The 12,714-nt window shown below is 37.1% G+C and overlaps 1 protein-coding gene across 3 annotated transcripts in view; it reads right to left on the bottom strand.

The window, feature by feature from the left end:
- LRPPRC (leucine rich pentatricopeptide repeat containing) overlaps positions 1–12,714 on the bottom strand; it is a 108,132-nt gene that overhangs the window by 76,540 nt on the left and 18,878 nt on the right. For all 3 annotated transcript variants that reach the window (XR_010149549.1, XR_010149550.1, XM_001143797.7), the window contains exons 4-11: positions 12,430–12,551; positions 12,269–12,327; positions 11,417–11,503; positions 10,370–10,496; positions 9,893–10,037; positions 9,429–9,574; positions 9,071–9,176; positions 8,883–8,990 (exon numbers count right to left, since the gene is read on the bottom strand). Coding sequence is in view for 1 of the 3 variants with exons in the window: in XM_001143797.7 (XP_001143797.4) it covers positions 8,883–8,990; positions 9,071–9,176; positions 9,429–9,574; positions 9,893–10,037; positions 10,370–10,496; positions 11,417–11,503; positions 12,269–12,327; positions 12,430–12,551 (900 nt within the window). In the remaining 2 variants the exon portion in view is untranslated. The remainder of the gene's footprint in view (positions 1–8,882; positions 8,991–9,070; positions 9,177–9,428; positions 9,575–9,892; positions 10,038–10,369; positions 10,497–11,416; positions 11,504–12,268; positions 12,328–12,429; positions 12,552–12,714) is intronic.

Genomic DNA, 12,714 nt, shown 5'->3' with positions numbered 1-12,714 from the left:
ATATACAAAATTACCAAATACTGGCCTAAAAACAGACAAATAGACCAATGCAACGGAACAAAGAATCTAAAAATAAACCCACACACATATAATCAACTAATTTTGACAAAGGTACCAATAAATGGTGCTGGAGCTGCAGGCAGTGGTTCACACCTATAGTTTCAGCTATTCACGAGGCTGACGCAGTAGGACTGCTTGAGCCCAGGAGTTCAAGTCCAGCCTGGGCAACAGAGCAAGACCTTGTCTTTTTTTGAGACTGAATATTGCTCGGTCGCCCAAGCTGGAGTGCAGTGGTGTGATCTTGGCTCACTACAACCTCTGCCTCCCGGGTTCAAGCAATTCTCCTGCCTCAGCCTCCAGGGTAGCTGGGATTAAAGGCGCACGTCACCACGACCAGCTAGTTTTTGTATTTTTAGTAGAGATGGGGTTTCACCATGTTGGTCAGGCTGGTCTTGGACTCCTGACCTCGTGATCCTAGAGATGGGGTTTCACCATGTTGGTCAAGCTGGTCTTGAACCCCTGACCTTGTGATCTGCCCGCCTCAGCCTCCCAAAGTGTTGGGATTACAGGCATGAGCCACCACGCCCAGCCTGGACCCTTATCTTATACAATACACAAAAATCAACTCAAAATAGATTAAAGACTTAAACTTGAAACCATAAAACTCCTAGGAGAAAACACTGGTCTTGACAATGACTTTTTGGACTTGAGACCAAAGCACAGACAATAAGAACAAACAGTGAAGTGGAACCACATCTAACTAAAAAGCTTCTGCACGGTAAAGGAAACAATAAAATGAAAAGGCGACCTATGGAATGCGAGAAAATATTTGCAAACCACGTATCTGATAAGGGGCTAATATCTAAAATATATAATAAGGAACTCACAAATGTCAATAGCAAAAAAACCCCAAATAATTCAATTAACAAATGGGCAAAGGATCTGAATACACATTTTTCCAAAGACATAAAAATGGCCAACAGGTTTATGAAAAGATGCTCAACATTACTAATCATCAGGGAAATGCAAATTTAAGCCACAATGAGATATCACCTTACACCTGTCAGAATGGCTACTATCAAAAGTCAAAAGCGATTAGACAGTGGTGAGGATGTAGAGAAAGGGAACCCTGGTCTACTGTTGGTGGGAGAGTATGGAGATTCCTGAAAAACTTAGAAGTAGAATTACCAACAATCCCACTTCTGAGCATATGTCCAAAGGAAATAAAATCACTATCTTGAAGAAACATTTGTTCATCCCAGCATTATTCACAGTACCCAAGATGTAGAAACATGCTGTCAACAGATAAAGAAAATGTGGCATATATACACATAAAGAATGGAATATTATTCAGCCTTAAAAACAAAGAAAATCCTGTCATTTACAACAACATGAATGAACTTGAAGCACATGCTAAGTGAAATAAGCCAGATACAGAAAGATAAATACTACATCATCTCACTTATATATGGAATCTATTAAAAAAAAAAAAGTTGAACTCTGTTATGGGACTGGGGTGTGAGTGAAAAGGGATGATGGTCCATAGGTATAAATTTTCAGTTATACGGTAAATAAGTTCTGGACACAATGTACAGAATACTTGATATTTGCTGAGAGAGTTGATCTCAAGTGTTCTGGCCACAATATTTTTTTTTTTTGAGACGGAGTTTCGCTCTTGTTGTGCAAGCTGGAGTGCAATGGTGCGATCTCAACTCACAGCAACCTCCACCTCCTGGGTTCAAGCGATTCTTCTGCCTCAGGCTCCTGAGTAGCTGGGACTACAGGCACGCGCCACCACGCCGAGTAATTTTTGTATTTTTACCAGAGACGGGGTTTCATCATGTTGGCCAGGCTGGTCTCAAACTCCTGACCTTGCGATCTGCCTGCCTCTGCTTCCCAAAGTGCTGGGATTACAGGCATGAGCCACCACGCCCGGCCAATACAAAATTTTTAAAAAGGTAACTAGCTAAAAAAAAATAAATAAAAGCCCAGCACGGTGGCTCACACCTGTAATCCCAGCACTTTGGGAGGCCAAGGCAGGTGGATCACCTGAAGTCAGGAGTTTGAGACCAGCCTGGCCAACATGGCAAAATCCCATCTCTACTAAAAATATAAAAATTTGCTGGGTGTGGTGGCACACACCTGTAATCCCAGCTACTAGAGAGGCTGAAGAAGGAGAACTGCTTGAACCCAGAGGGCAGAAGTTGCAGTGAGCTGAGATCACCCCACTGCACTCCAGCCTGGGTGACAGAGCCTCCATAACTAGCTGAGGTGATAGATATGTTAGCTTGACTGTGGTAATGACTTCACAACGTGTACACATATCAAAATGTAGGCAGGTGAGGTGGCTCATGCTTGTAATCCCAGCACTTTGGGAAGCCAAGGTGGGAGGATTGCTTGAACCCAGGAATTTGAGACCAGCCTAGGCAACACAGGGAGACCCCTGTTTCTACCAAAAAAAATTTTTTGAACTAGCCAGCCATGGTAATATGTGCCTGAGGTCCCACTGAGGCTGAGGTGGGAAAATCTCGAGCCTGGGAGATCAAGGCTGACAGAGTGAGACACTGTCTCCAAAACGTCATGTTGTTTATCATATAGATAGATGATCGATTGATAGATAGACATATAGATTTAGCTACACAATTATTAATCCTTCATACCTCAGTAAAGTTGGCTGGGAAGAATAAATAAATAACCTAATATCTTCAAATCTAAGAGGTTTAAATGTATTTTTCAAGATGTAAAAATAATGTTTTTAATTAGCCAGGCATGGTGGCAGGCGCCTATAATCCCAGCTACTGGGGAGGCTGAGGCAGGGGTATTGCTTGAACCCAGGAGGCAAAGGTTACAGTGAGCCAGTATCACGCCACTACACTCCAGCCTGGACAACAGAGCGAGACTCGGTCTCAAATAATAATAATAATGTTTTTTTAAAATCCCTAAACAAAGCATGTGCTTACTGAAATTTGAGAGAACATGCATGTAGAGTTGGTCCACACTGCACACAGAAGCCTAACAATACTTGTAAGCGAAATTTAAACTATTCCTCTAATAATTCACTGGGTATCACTACTAACAACCTTGATAACTACCATAAAAGATGGCAAATCCCACTGTGCTCTTCTTTATGTGAAAAGATTACTAAGCACCTGACATGATGACATAGCTAAGTTGCTTCTGAATTCCTAGTAATAGATTTGTGTTAATCTTATGTCCTCAGTGTCCTTTCTGACCAGTAATAATTGTTTCCAGGACAAATATTATTTAGTTAAAGTAGACAATTATTATTTAGTTAAAGTAAACGGCTAAGTTGCTGGTGAGATACTCTGGTGAAATGACAAAAAAAAAAAAAAAAGGCTTTGGACTTTAAGGACCCAGCTCTCCCCCTTAGTTCTGGTACTTAATAGCAATGTAAATCTAAGCAAGTCGTCGCATGTTTCTGAGCCATAATTTGGTGGCTTACACACTAGAAATGGAAATATGCCAGGAACTGTGCTTCTAGATGCTTTTACACATATTGCTTTGCTAAATCTTTCTAACTAACATCCATGGACTATGCAAGGCAATATGTGTCGAAGCACTTAATGAATAATTTTCTGACCTATAAGAGTCTATGCCTATTGAATAGATGGAAGTTCCAAGAACTGAAATATTATACATAGGCATGGAAGAAATTCTTGTGGTCTAAATTATTAGGGCAAGATTGCAGACAACAGAACTATAACATTCTGGAAAAAAAGAATTTTCAATATTACCACTTGGCTTAGATCAGTATGTCAATCTCCAAGGTTTCAATCAGGGTTTGGGTGTGCTTCTCTACATAAAGAAAGCTGAAATGCCTTTAGAAGTCAACTAATCAAGTGAAATAAGCTAGACACAGAAAGACAATACTGTCTCACTTATATTAGAATCAAAAACAGTCGAAAACTCACAGAAGCCGAAAGTAGGACAGCAGTTGCCAGGGACTAGGGTGAGGGAGATATTGGTCAAAGGGCACGAACTTTCTGTTAATAAGATGAGTAAGTTCTAGGGTTCTAATGTACAGCATGGTGGCTACTATTAGTAATACTGTATTGTTTACTTGAAATTGGTAAAAGAACAGATTCTAAGTGTCCTCACCACACTCATGCACACAGGCATACACACAAATGGTTAACTATGGGTGTTGAAGGTTTATGGTTGTTAATTAACTTGACTATGGTAATCAGGACACAATGTACCTGTATATAAAATCATTACATTGTACACCTTGAATATATATAGTTTATGTCAATTTTTTAAAGTGGGGTAAAGAAAGTCAATGAATCTTCTAACAAAAGTATAAAGTAATTTCTCCAAGATCACAAGCATAACTTGAGTAAGAAACCAAGTCTCAGGCCGGGCGCAGTGGCTCACGCCTGTAATCCCAGCACTTTGGGAGGCCGAGGCAGGTGGATCACAAGGTCAGGAGATCGAGACCATTCTGGCTAACACGGTGAAACCCCGTCTCTATTAAAAATACAAAAGATTAGCCGGGCGTGGTGGCGGGCGCCTGTAGTCCCAGCTACTTGGGAGGCTGAGGCAGGAGAATGGCGTGAACCCAGGAGGCAGAGCTTGCAGTGAGCCGACATCACCACTGCACTCCAGCCTAGGCGACAGAGCGAGACTCCATCTCAAAAAAAAAAAAAAAGAAACCAAGTCTCTTAATTCCTGGCAGGTGCTTGTCACACTACAAAAAATGCTAAAGCCTACATGTTTTTCCTGCAATCAGAAGGAACTGGGATTAAGTCCTTGTTCTGCCACCAAAAAGGATGATTTTCAGTGGCTCCTTGTTGCCAATATAGGAATGATGATAATAAAGCTCCCCACTTAACTCTCAGGGTGGTCACTAAATTTAAAGGAAAAAATATGTGCAGAATCCTCAAACTACTAAATAACTGGGTGTGTGGTGTTTTGTTTTTGATTTTTTTGTTTTTTGAAACAGCGTCTCACTTTGTCACCTAGGCTAGACTGCAGTGGCAACGATCAAGGCTCAATGAAGCCTTGACCTCCTAAGCTCTAGCAATCCTCCCACCCCAGCCTCCCAAGCAGCTAGGAGTACGCCACCTCGCTCGGCTAATTTTTCTATTTTTTTGTAGAGACAGGATTTTGCCAACTTCCCAAGGCTAGTCTCAAAATCCTGGGCTCAACTAATCCCCCTACTTCAGCCTCCCAAAGTGTTGGGATTACAGGCGTAAGCCACCACACCCAGCCTAAATAAATGTTAATAGGAGCAATAATAACTTAATTTTTTTCAGCTGTTATCAAAATACTGTAATAATACATAATCCTGACAAGTTTCTCAGATGATAGATTTTTCAGTGTTTGAAAACTGGCCACCAAATTGACTGCAGCTACAAGATTCTTATTCTTATAGGAAACCCTTCACCCCATCTTCTAAGCCTCAAATATGTTTCATTCTCTTAGTTCTTCATTTTTCCAGTAACATTTATCAGAAGGAGGAGTATGTTCTGCTCATTTAGATTATCTATGTTGCTGGCATTTTTAACTTACATTATCTTTCTAACTGAAACTAAAGCAGGCTCAAGAAAACCTGGGATCCCACCTTCTGCTCAATCACTCGCTCAGGCAGCCTGAGAGAGCAGACAAAGAAAGATATTCTGTTCAGTAACTATAGTCAGATGGGGGGAGAGAAGCACTTACCAATAAGAAGGAAAGACTGATCTATCTGAACAAATTCTAATAAAAAATACAATTCACATTTCTTTTCACAAGAAAAAGATTAAAATAATCTTACATTAACTTAGATATAGATTCCAAACCTCTGTGAACACAGAAAGGCTAAACTAAGACTAAATAATCTAATAAAAATATTTCAATATAGCCATGAGAAAGTTGATCAATCTAGAGGAAAGTCTCCATTTAAAAAGTTTAATGAGAATTATAACAGCTCACAAACTATCAGGAATGATATATGATTTGCCTGAACAACTTTCACCAACTATGTCTGTTTCATTCCACAGGATTTTACACTCTAGCCAGCGCACTCACTTTATTAGGAGGCAACTGCTTCCTCTTTGAAAAGTAAGTTCCGCCAAGAGTGGTGGCTCACGCCTATAATCCCAGCATTTTGGGAGGCTGTGGCGGGTGATCACGTGAGGTCAGGAGTTTGAGACCAGCCTGGCCAACATGGTGAAACCCCGTCTCTACTAAAAATACCAAAAACTAGCTGGGTGCAGTGACGCATGCCTGTAATCCCAGCTACTCAGGAAGCTGAGGCAAGAGAATTGCTTGAACCTGGGAGGCAGAGGTTGCAGGGAGCCGAGATAGTGCCATTGCACTCCAGCCTAGACAACAAGAGCGAAACTGTCTCAAAAAAAAAAAAAAAAAAAAAGCAAGTTCCTTCTATTCAACCACTTCACTCAACTGGCATTTGGGCTTTCTGATCAGCCCTTCTTTACGTATTTTATCCCTTTCACATTCTCATTTCTATGTTTTCTAAATATACCCAGGGATATAGATCCATATTCATTACAGGTTATTTCCTGAAAGTCAGGCCAACTGGCTAGAGATGCATTATTCTAAGTGACAACTTTTCACTTGTGCCACAGAGAGAAATACTAGTAAGATAAGCCATGAGGAAGTAATTATAAATATCTTTCTTGGAGGTTGGTGATGGCTAAATTTGCAGCCAGAAAAATTCAACAGAAACTTGATTATTATACAGGGCACATGCCCTCAGGACCTCCTGAGGCTGTGTCACAGCAAAAAAAAAAAAAAAAAAAAAAAGAAAGAAAGAAAGAAAGAAAAAAATATATATATATGTTTTTTAAAAGAAAAAAAAGACACTTGATTATCCTATTGTTGAAAACTCTTGGTTCCACTTTGATCCCCAAATATCTTTGATTTTCTGAAGAGATGTATTTATTCCTTATGAAACACAGCACATCCTCCATCACTGCAGTCACTTTCTTCTGTGATTTCTACCATTTTATATGTGACTTTCACTGGACAAAGAACAAGTTCATTGCACTAATAAGAATGTTACTTTCTTACCTTACACTAAAGAAACTATAAAGAATACATACAGCCATTTCTCTGTTATATAAAAGAAGACTGTAGAATATATACTTTACTATCTTTCAGGACCTACTGCAAAGAAGAATATATTGTTTTTAAAAATTGTAAAACTGACAATCTCTTGCACTCTCAGAACACACAATATAAAAGCATAAACTTTTATATTTTTTCAGACAAAACCTTCAACGATTAAAAAATTCACTATCTCTTTTAGCAATGTTCTTCGTGTAAAAACTGGCAACTAATTTTTAAACAGCAGCTAAGAATTTTTAGAAAATAAACACAGTATAGTACTTACAAAAGCTGAATATGGAAGGGTTATAGTATAAAAAAGGATATTTTAAAAGGAGGACAGAAACCCTCTATTCTAATCCCAGCCTAATGACACCTAGACGTGGAAGCTAAGGTCAGTCACTGGATGTCTGTGTGGCCCTCAGTTCCTTCATTCACGTAATGTGAGCTTTCAGTACAGCACTTTTAAAATCTAAATTCTGAGATTCTAAGACAAGATGGATTTGAGATAAAGCCCATTTTCTACTATTTCAACTGCTACAACCATAGAAAGAAATTACCTAACTCTTTTATGTTTACTAAGTAGTAAAAATGTAGTAACCAATTCAACTGTGACATGGTTGTGGAAAGCAGATTAACCTGATGAACAAACATTTCAACTGGCACCAAAAAAATTTTCATACTTGTGTAAAGGTGGACAATACTAACATGCCCGAAGAGTTTGATGGAATGATGTCAACTTTCTGTGGTTCCAAAACACTGGGTTATAGGTTACCTTTTGGAGCTTTCAGACTGGAGGATATACAAAGAGTTAATCAAACTAGCATATTGTTTTCACAAAGATTTTTCTAAAAAGGATTTAGAGACTTTTATAGCCAGCAACAATTAGGGAATACTTGTTTCACTATTTCCTTTAAACCAGAAGACGGCTGTACATTTAAAATAAAATTGCAATATGAAAGTCTGCTAAAAGCACTTTTTTTGTTGTTTGTGCATTCTGTTTGTCACCCAATGTCACACTAACAATTCTGCATCTCATTCCAAAGCACATTATACTTCGAGATAAAATGAAAAAGACCATTTTTTGTTTCCCCAAGGGGAAAGTACTTCTGCTAAAAGCATCTTTTTATGAGACTACTCTTTCTGAATTACCAATAATGCAAACCGAAGAATTAGATACTGTACTCTAAAATTTAATATTTGTTCAATTCTTATTCATATCCTATAGACATCCCATGTGTACAAGGGAAAAGTATGATAAATGCTTAAACGTACTTAAGAACCTGAAAGATTGAACATTTTTGTCCTTCAATCAGCAGGCTGTCAGGTCATGAGTACTCATTTCACAATAAAAGTTTTCCTGCCTTTCCTATTATTCTAACTAAGCTCAGTTAAAAAGAAATAGATTGGCCCACAAAGAAAATGACCATACTTTTTGTTTTCATGAACCTGATTGTATATACAACTTTATCTTTATTAAAGGTAGACAATCTGATTTCAAACACTATATATAAAATCAAGAACTAAAGAGTTTTTTTAAGAACTTAAAAAAACTACGTTCATTAAGTTTGAATATCAAGATCAGAGATGAAATAAGAAATGAAATTAACGAAAATCGGATGAAAGAAATCCATCATGTTTTGTTTTTTAAAATGCTTACACATAATACTTCATGATGACTTAAAACAATTCCATTATCTCATAATACTCAGGAATAAGTATGCTTTTCCAAAGAATCCAATTAGATGTGCGTGCAAACTGTCATACTGGCTCTGGGAACCATTACAAATCGGTAAAAGGCAAAATCTAACCTTGAACATTTTTTTCCTTCCGACGTCCAACTAGCAATGGCCAGAAATAGTGAGGTCTGATAGGAAAACCTTCCTCCTTCACAGCCTTCATTAAGGCTTTTGCCAAATCTGAAAGAGATATCATAAAAGATCACAAAGCTACCTCAGCAAAACTTCCTTACTTGGCTTTAACTTTAAGAATGTAGTACCAGTTTTATTGGCGAGTAAAGCACAATGGAGGGTGAACTGCAGAGGAAAGGAGTGCATCTGGACTTCCTTTAACTTCTTACAGTAGTCTGTTAGCTTCTCCACAGGCTGTGGGAAAAAAGTCACCACATTAGCTGGATTGGCAAACACCCCACCGTTTGACCTGCTGCAAATATTCTACCACTTCTGAGATGAGCATTTTAAACCCCGCATCCTCTTTCTACCCAAAAATCTTGCAACACAAGAACAACATTGTTATGATGTTTACAACTGGTCTAATCTCATAAATGTTCCTATACTTTAAAGAATCTTATTTCACTGCCAATTACATTGTCTACAAAGTAAAAGTGGACAGAATACCGTATTCATAGTCACACAGTGTTGTAAAAAGAAACTGCCAAAGACACTTGGGCCATCTTCCTTTGATACAGGGCATGCTAGTAAAATTTGCAACGCTACATCTTCCAATTTTTCAGTGACTAAAAGTAAAATAAGGTTCATTGCATCTGGGAAGAAAACAAAGACATCTTTTGTTAATAAACTGAACAATATTTTTACACTGCAACCAATGTTCCAATACTGAAGACAAAATAAGAATTGCAAACATCAAAAGCATATATCTGCCTAAATAACAATAAAACACCTGCAAATCAAATCATCCCCATGTGTTCATTAACTCATGTTTTTGGGCTTATTTAACTGACTTTAAGAGTTCTATGTTCAACTCCTACAATGCCCATTGTTAGAAAATGTCCTTTCCATCATGTAAGAATAGCAATTCAGATTTTTATAAAAATCATGTAAATAGATTTTTTTAAAACTACCTGGAATATATCTTCTTTCACATGTAACTTTTTCCAAAATTTCTGAGACGTACTGAGGATACCCAGCTTTACTGAAGCTAAAAATAATTTGCAGTAAATCACGGTCCATAAGGTGAAGCTCGGACTTCTCCACCTTCTCCAGCGTCTACAGAGAGTTCCAGAAATTAGAAGACGAAGTTAGAGTGTTTTTATTTAAGTATTAAAGCTAAATAAAATATCCAGATTCAAAAAACTAGGGAAAAATACCACCTAAAGGTTTAGGACTTCTTTTAAAAAACAGTAAATACTCTACTTCAACAGTAACTGTTACATACCACCACCGAGATACTAAACTATAATAATTCTCCATAAATACTACTTTCTGCAAGGAAACATCTTTGAAAACAGGTATAAACTTCACTTTCCTGCCTCATGTAAAACATAACACAAATTTTTACAAATGATTTTAAAGTATGTTTATTTAGACATAAGTCATACCTGCTTAACATGGTCAATGTCGCCCTTCTCAGCATATGCATTCAATAATGCGAGGTATGTGTCTGGACCAGGCTCAATTCCGGCATCTCTCATCACTGTGAGAATGTTTTCTGCATTCTCCATATCACTACAAGTTAATTCAAAAAACAGATTATTATGCTTTTGCCAAATTTAATATAGTTATTCAAACTAAAACATATGCTTATTAAAATAAAAAATGCTAAGTACCATTTGGAATTATGATGTCAGAAAAGAACGAATGTATATTAAACTGGATATATGTTTCTGAAATAATAAAGATCATAAACATCTGATCCCCCATTAAAAAATAATAATAATTACATAGACATTAAATAACATACCCTCTTAACATTATGTAGGTTATGACTCAGACTTAACTTCCGAGGTAAGAATAACATTTAGTAAATTACTCTTCAAACATAAAAATATTTTTCAGAGCAGTTACTTCAGATCAGATCAAGCCCAGTTTCTTTTTTCTTTTTTTTTTTGAGATGGAGTCTTGCTCTGTCTCCCAGGCTGGAGTGCAATGGTGCAATCTCGGCTCACTGCAACCTCTGCCTCCCGGGTTCAACCAATGCTCCTGCCTCAGACTCCCAAGTAGCTGGGATTACAGGCACCTGCCATCATGCCCGGCTAAATTTTTTTATTTTTGTAGAGACTGGGTTTCACCATGTTGGCCAAGCTGGTCTTGAACTCCTGACCTCAGGTGATCTGCCCACCTCAGCCTCCCAAAGTGCTGGGATTACAGGCATGAGCCACCACGCCCGGCTTCAAGCCCAATTTCTAAAAATTCAAATAAAAGATTTGTGGAACAAATGTAAAAGCTCATTATAAAAATATTAGTATGCTCTACCTCATATACTACAGATTTTTTTTTGAAGGGATAGACAAATGTATTTTAAGAACTGTCTACAATAATTTTCTCTAATTTAAACCCCACTTAACAAACAAAAAAGGAGTAAAATGACCACTTTAGCATCTCAGCCATCTATCACTTAAGAACCAAAACCTTAGGTTGAACATTACCCAGCTCTGGCATGCCCTGTCACAAGGGCACTGAATACTGCCTCTGTAACTGGGAGATCCTTAGTTTTCATAAATCCAAGAATCTTGCTGCAAAGGAAAAACGAAGATACTCATTGAAAGTATTTATAAGAACACTCTTTACAACATGTACAGAATTAGGCCTTGAGTTACTTTTGTTTTTAAAATATAATAGTAATATACACTTGTTTTAGAAACCACAAAGAAAGAACTAATCCCTTTGATCCTCTTCCCACAAAACTCCACTCTCTAATGTATCAACAGTCTTGAAGTACTATCGATACAAATGCTAGATTTTTAAAAATCTGATTATCTCATTTGTCTTACACTACTAATTACCCTTTTAAAAGCATAGTTTCATAAGATTCTTTTAGATAAAAATGAAATTATGTATTCCAATTTATCCCTTATTTTCCAAACCTTCCATTCATAAGTAGTAATAAATTTTACATAAGCAGAGAAATGGTGCAACTGATTTTCTACACTACTTCCAGTTTTATAAATGAATACAGCTTAAATGGTTAAGAACATTTCCCTTAGGAAATATTTAAAAAAAAAAAAACAACAAGCAAAGTCAGCTTTATAGCTCAACAACTTTATACCTCTCTCCAGTAAATCAAATTTTTAATTAAAATAGCAACTTTTACTTATCTTTTCTCTCTTACACGATAATTTTGTATTTTATGTAAGTCAGATTACCAGATTTTCTAGATTAAAACAGTTCTGAAACAATTTCCTCCATTAGGAAGAAGCTTTAAAACAAAGAGTGAACAGACATTAGATTTACAAAATGTACAAATTTGTTCGCTTAAACATGTTCATACAGATCCATACCTGGCACCTTCAATATCTCCTACATTACAATAAGAAGCAATCAATCTCTGGTATGTCACCTGTCAATGAAATGGGCCAGTTAATTTTAAATATACTTTTTTTTCTGAGTAAAGAAAAAAAATGGTGGATGTGAAAATATATTCACAATAGCAACTACTTACTCGATTTGGTTGAATGTTTGCTTCCTCCATTTTTGCCAGGAAATCAGTTGGTGAGAATTTATATTCATTTTGAAGATAGACTTTAAGTAAAGCATTATAGTGACTCACATCATACACAGCACCTACAAATGAAATTTAAAATGAATTTTTAGAAAAGCATTGAAAATCCTATGCTTTAAAGTGGACCTAAATTTAACAAACAAAAAGAGTAAAACTATCACTTTAGCATTTCACCCATCCATCTTGGCGCTCAGACCTATCTACACAGATACTCTATCACACAGA

The sequence above is a fragment of the Pan troglodytes genome, chromosome 12, assembly GCF_028858775.2.
Source record: "Pan troglodytes isolate AG18354 chromosome 12, NHGRI_mPanTro3-v2.0_pri, whole genome shotgun sequence".
NCBI classification, from domain to species: domain Eukaryota; kingdom Metazoa; phylum Chordata; class Mammalia; order Primates; family Hominidae; genus Pan; species Pan troglodytes.
The sequence above is the reverse complement of the archived record's forward strand: the minus strand, read 5'-3'. Positions and strand labels throughout refer to the sequence as shown.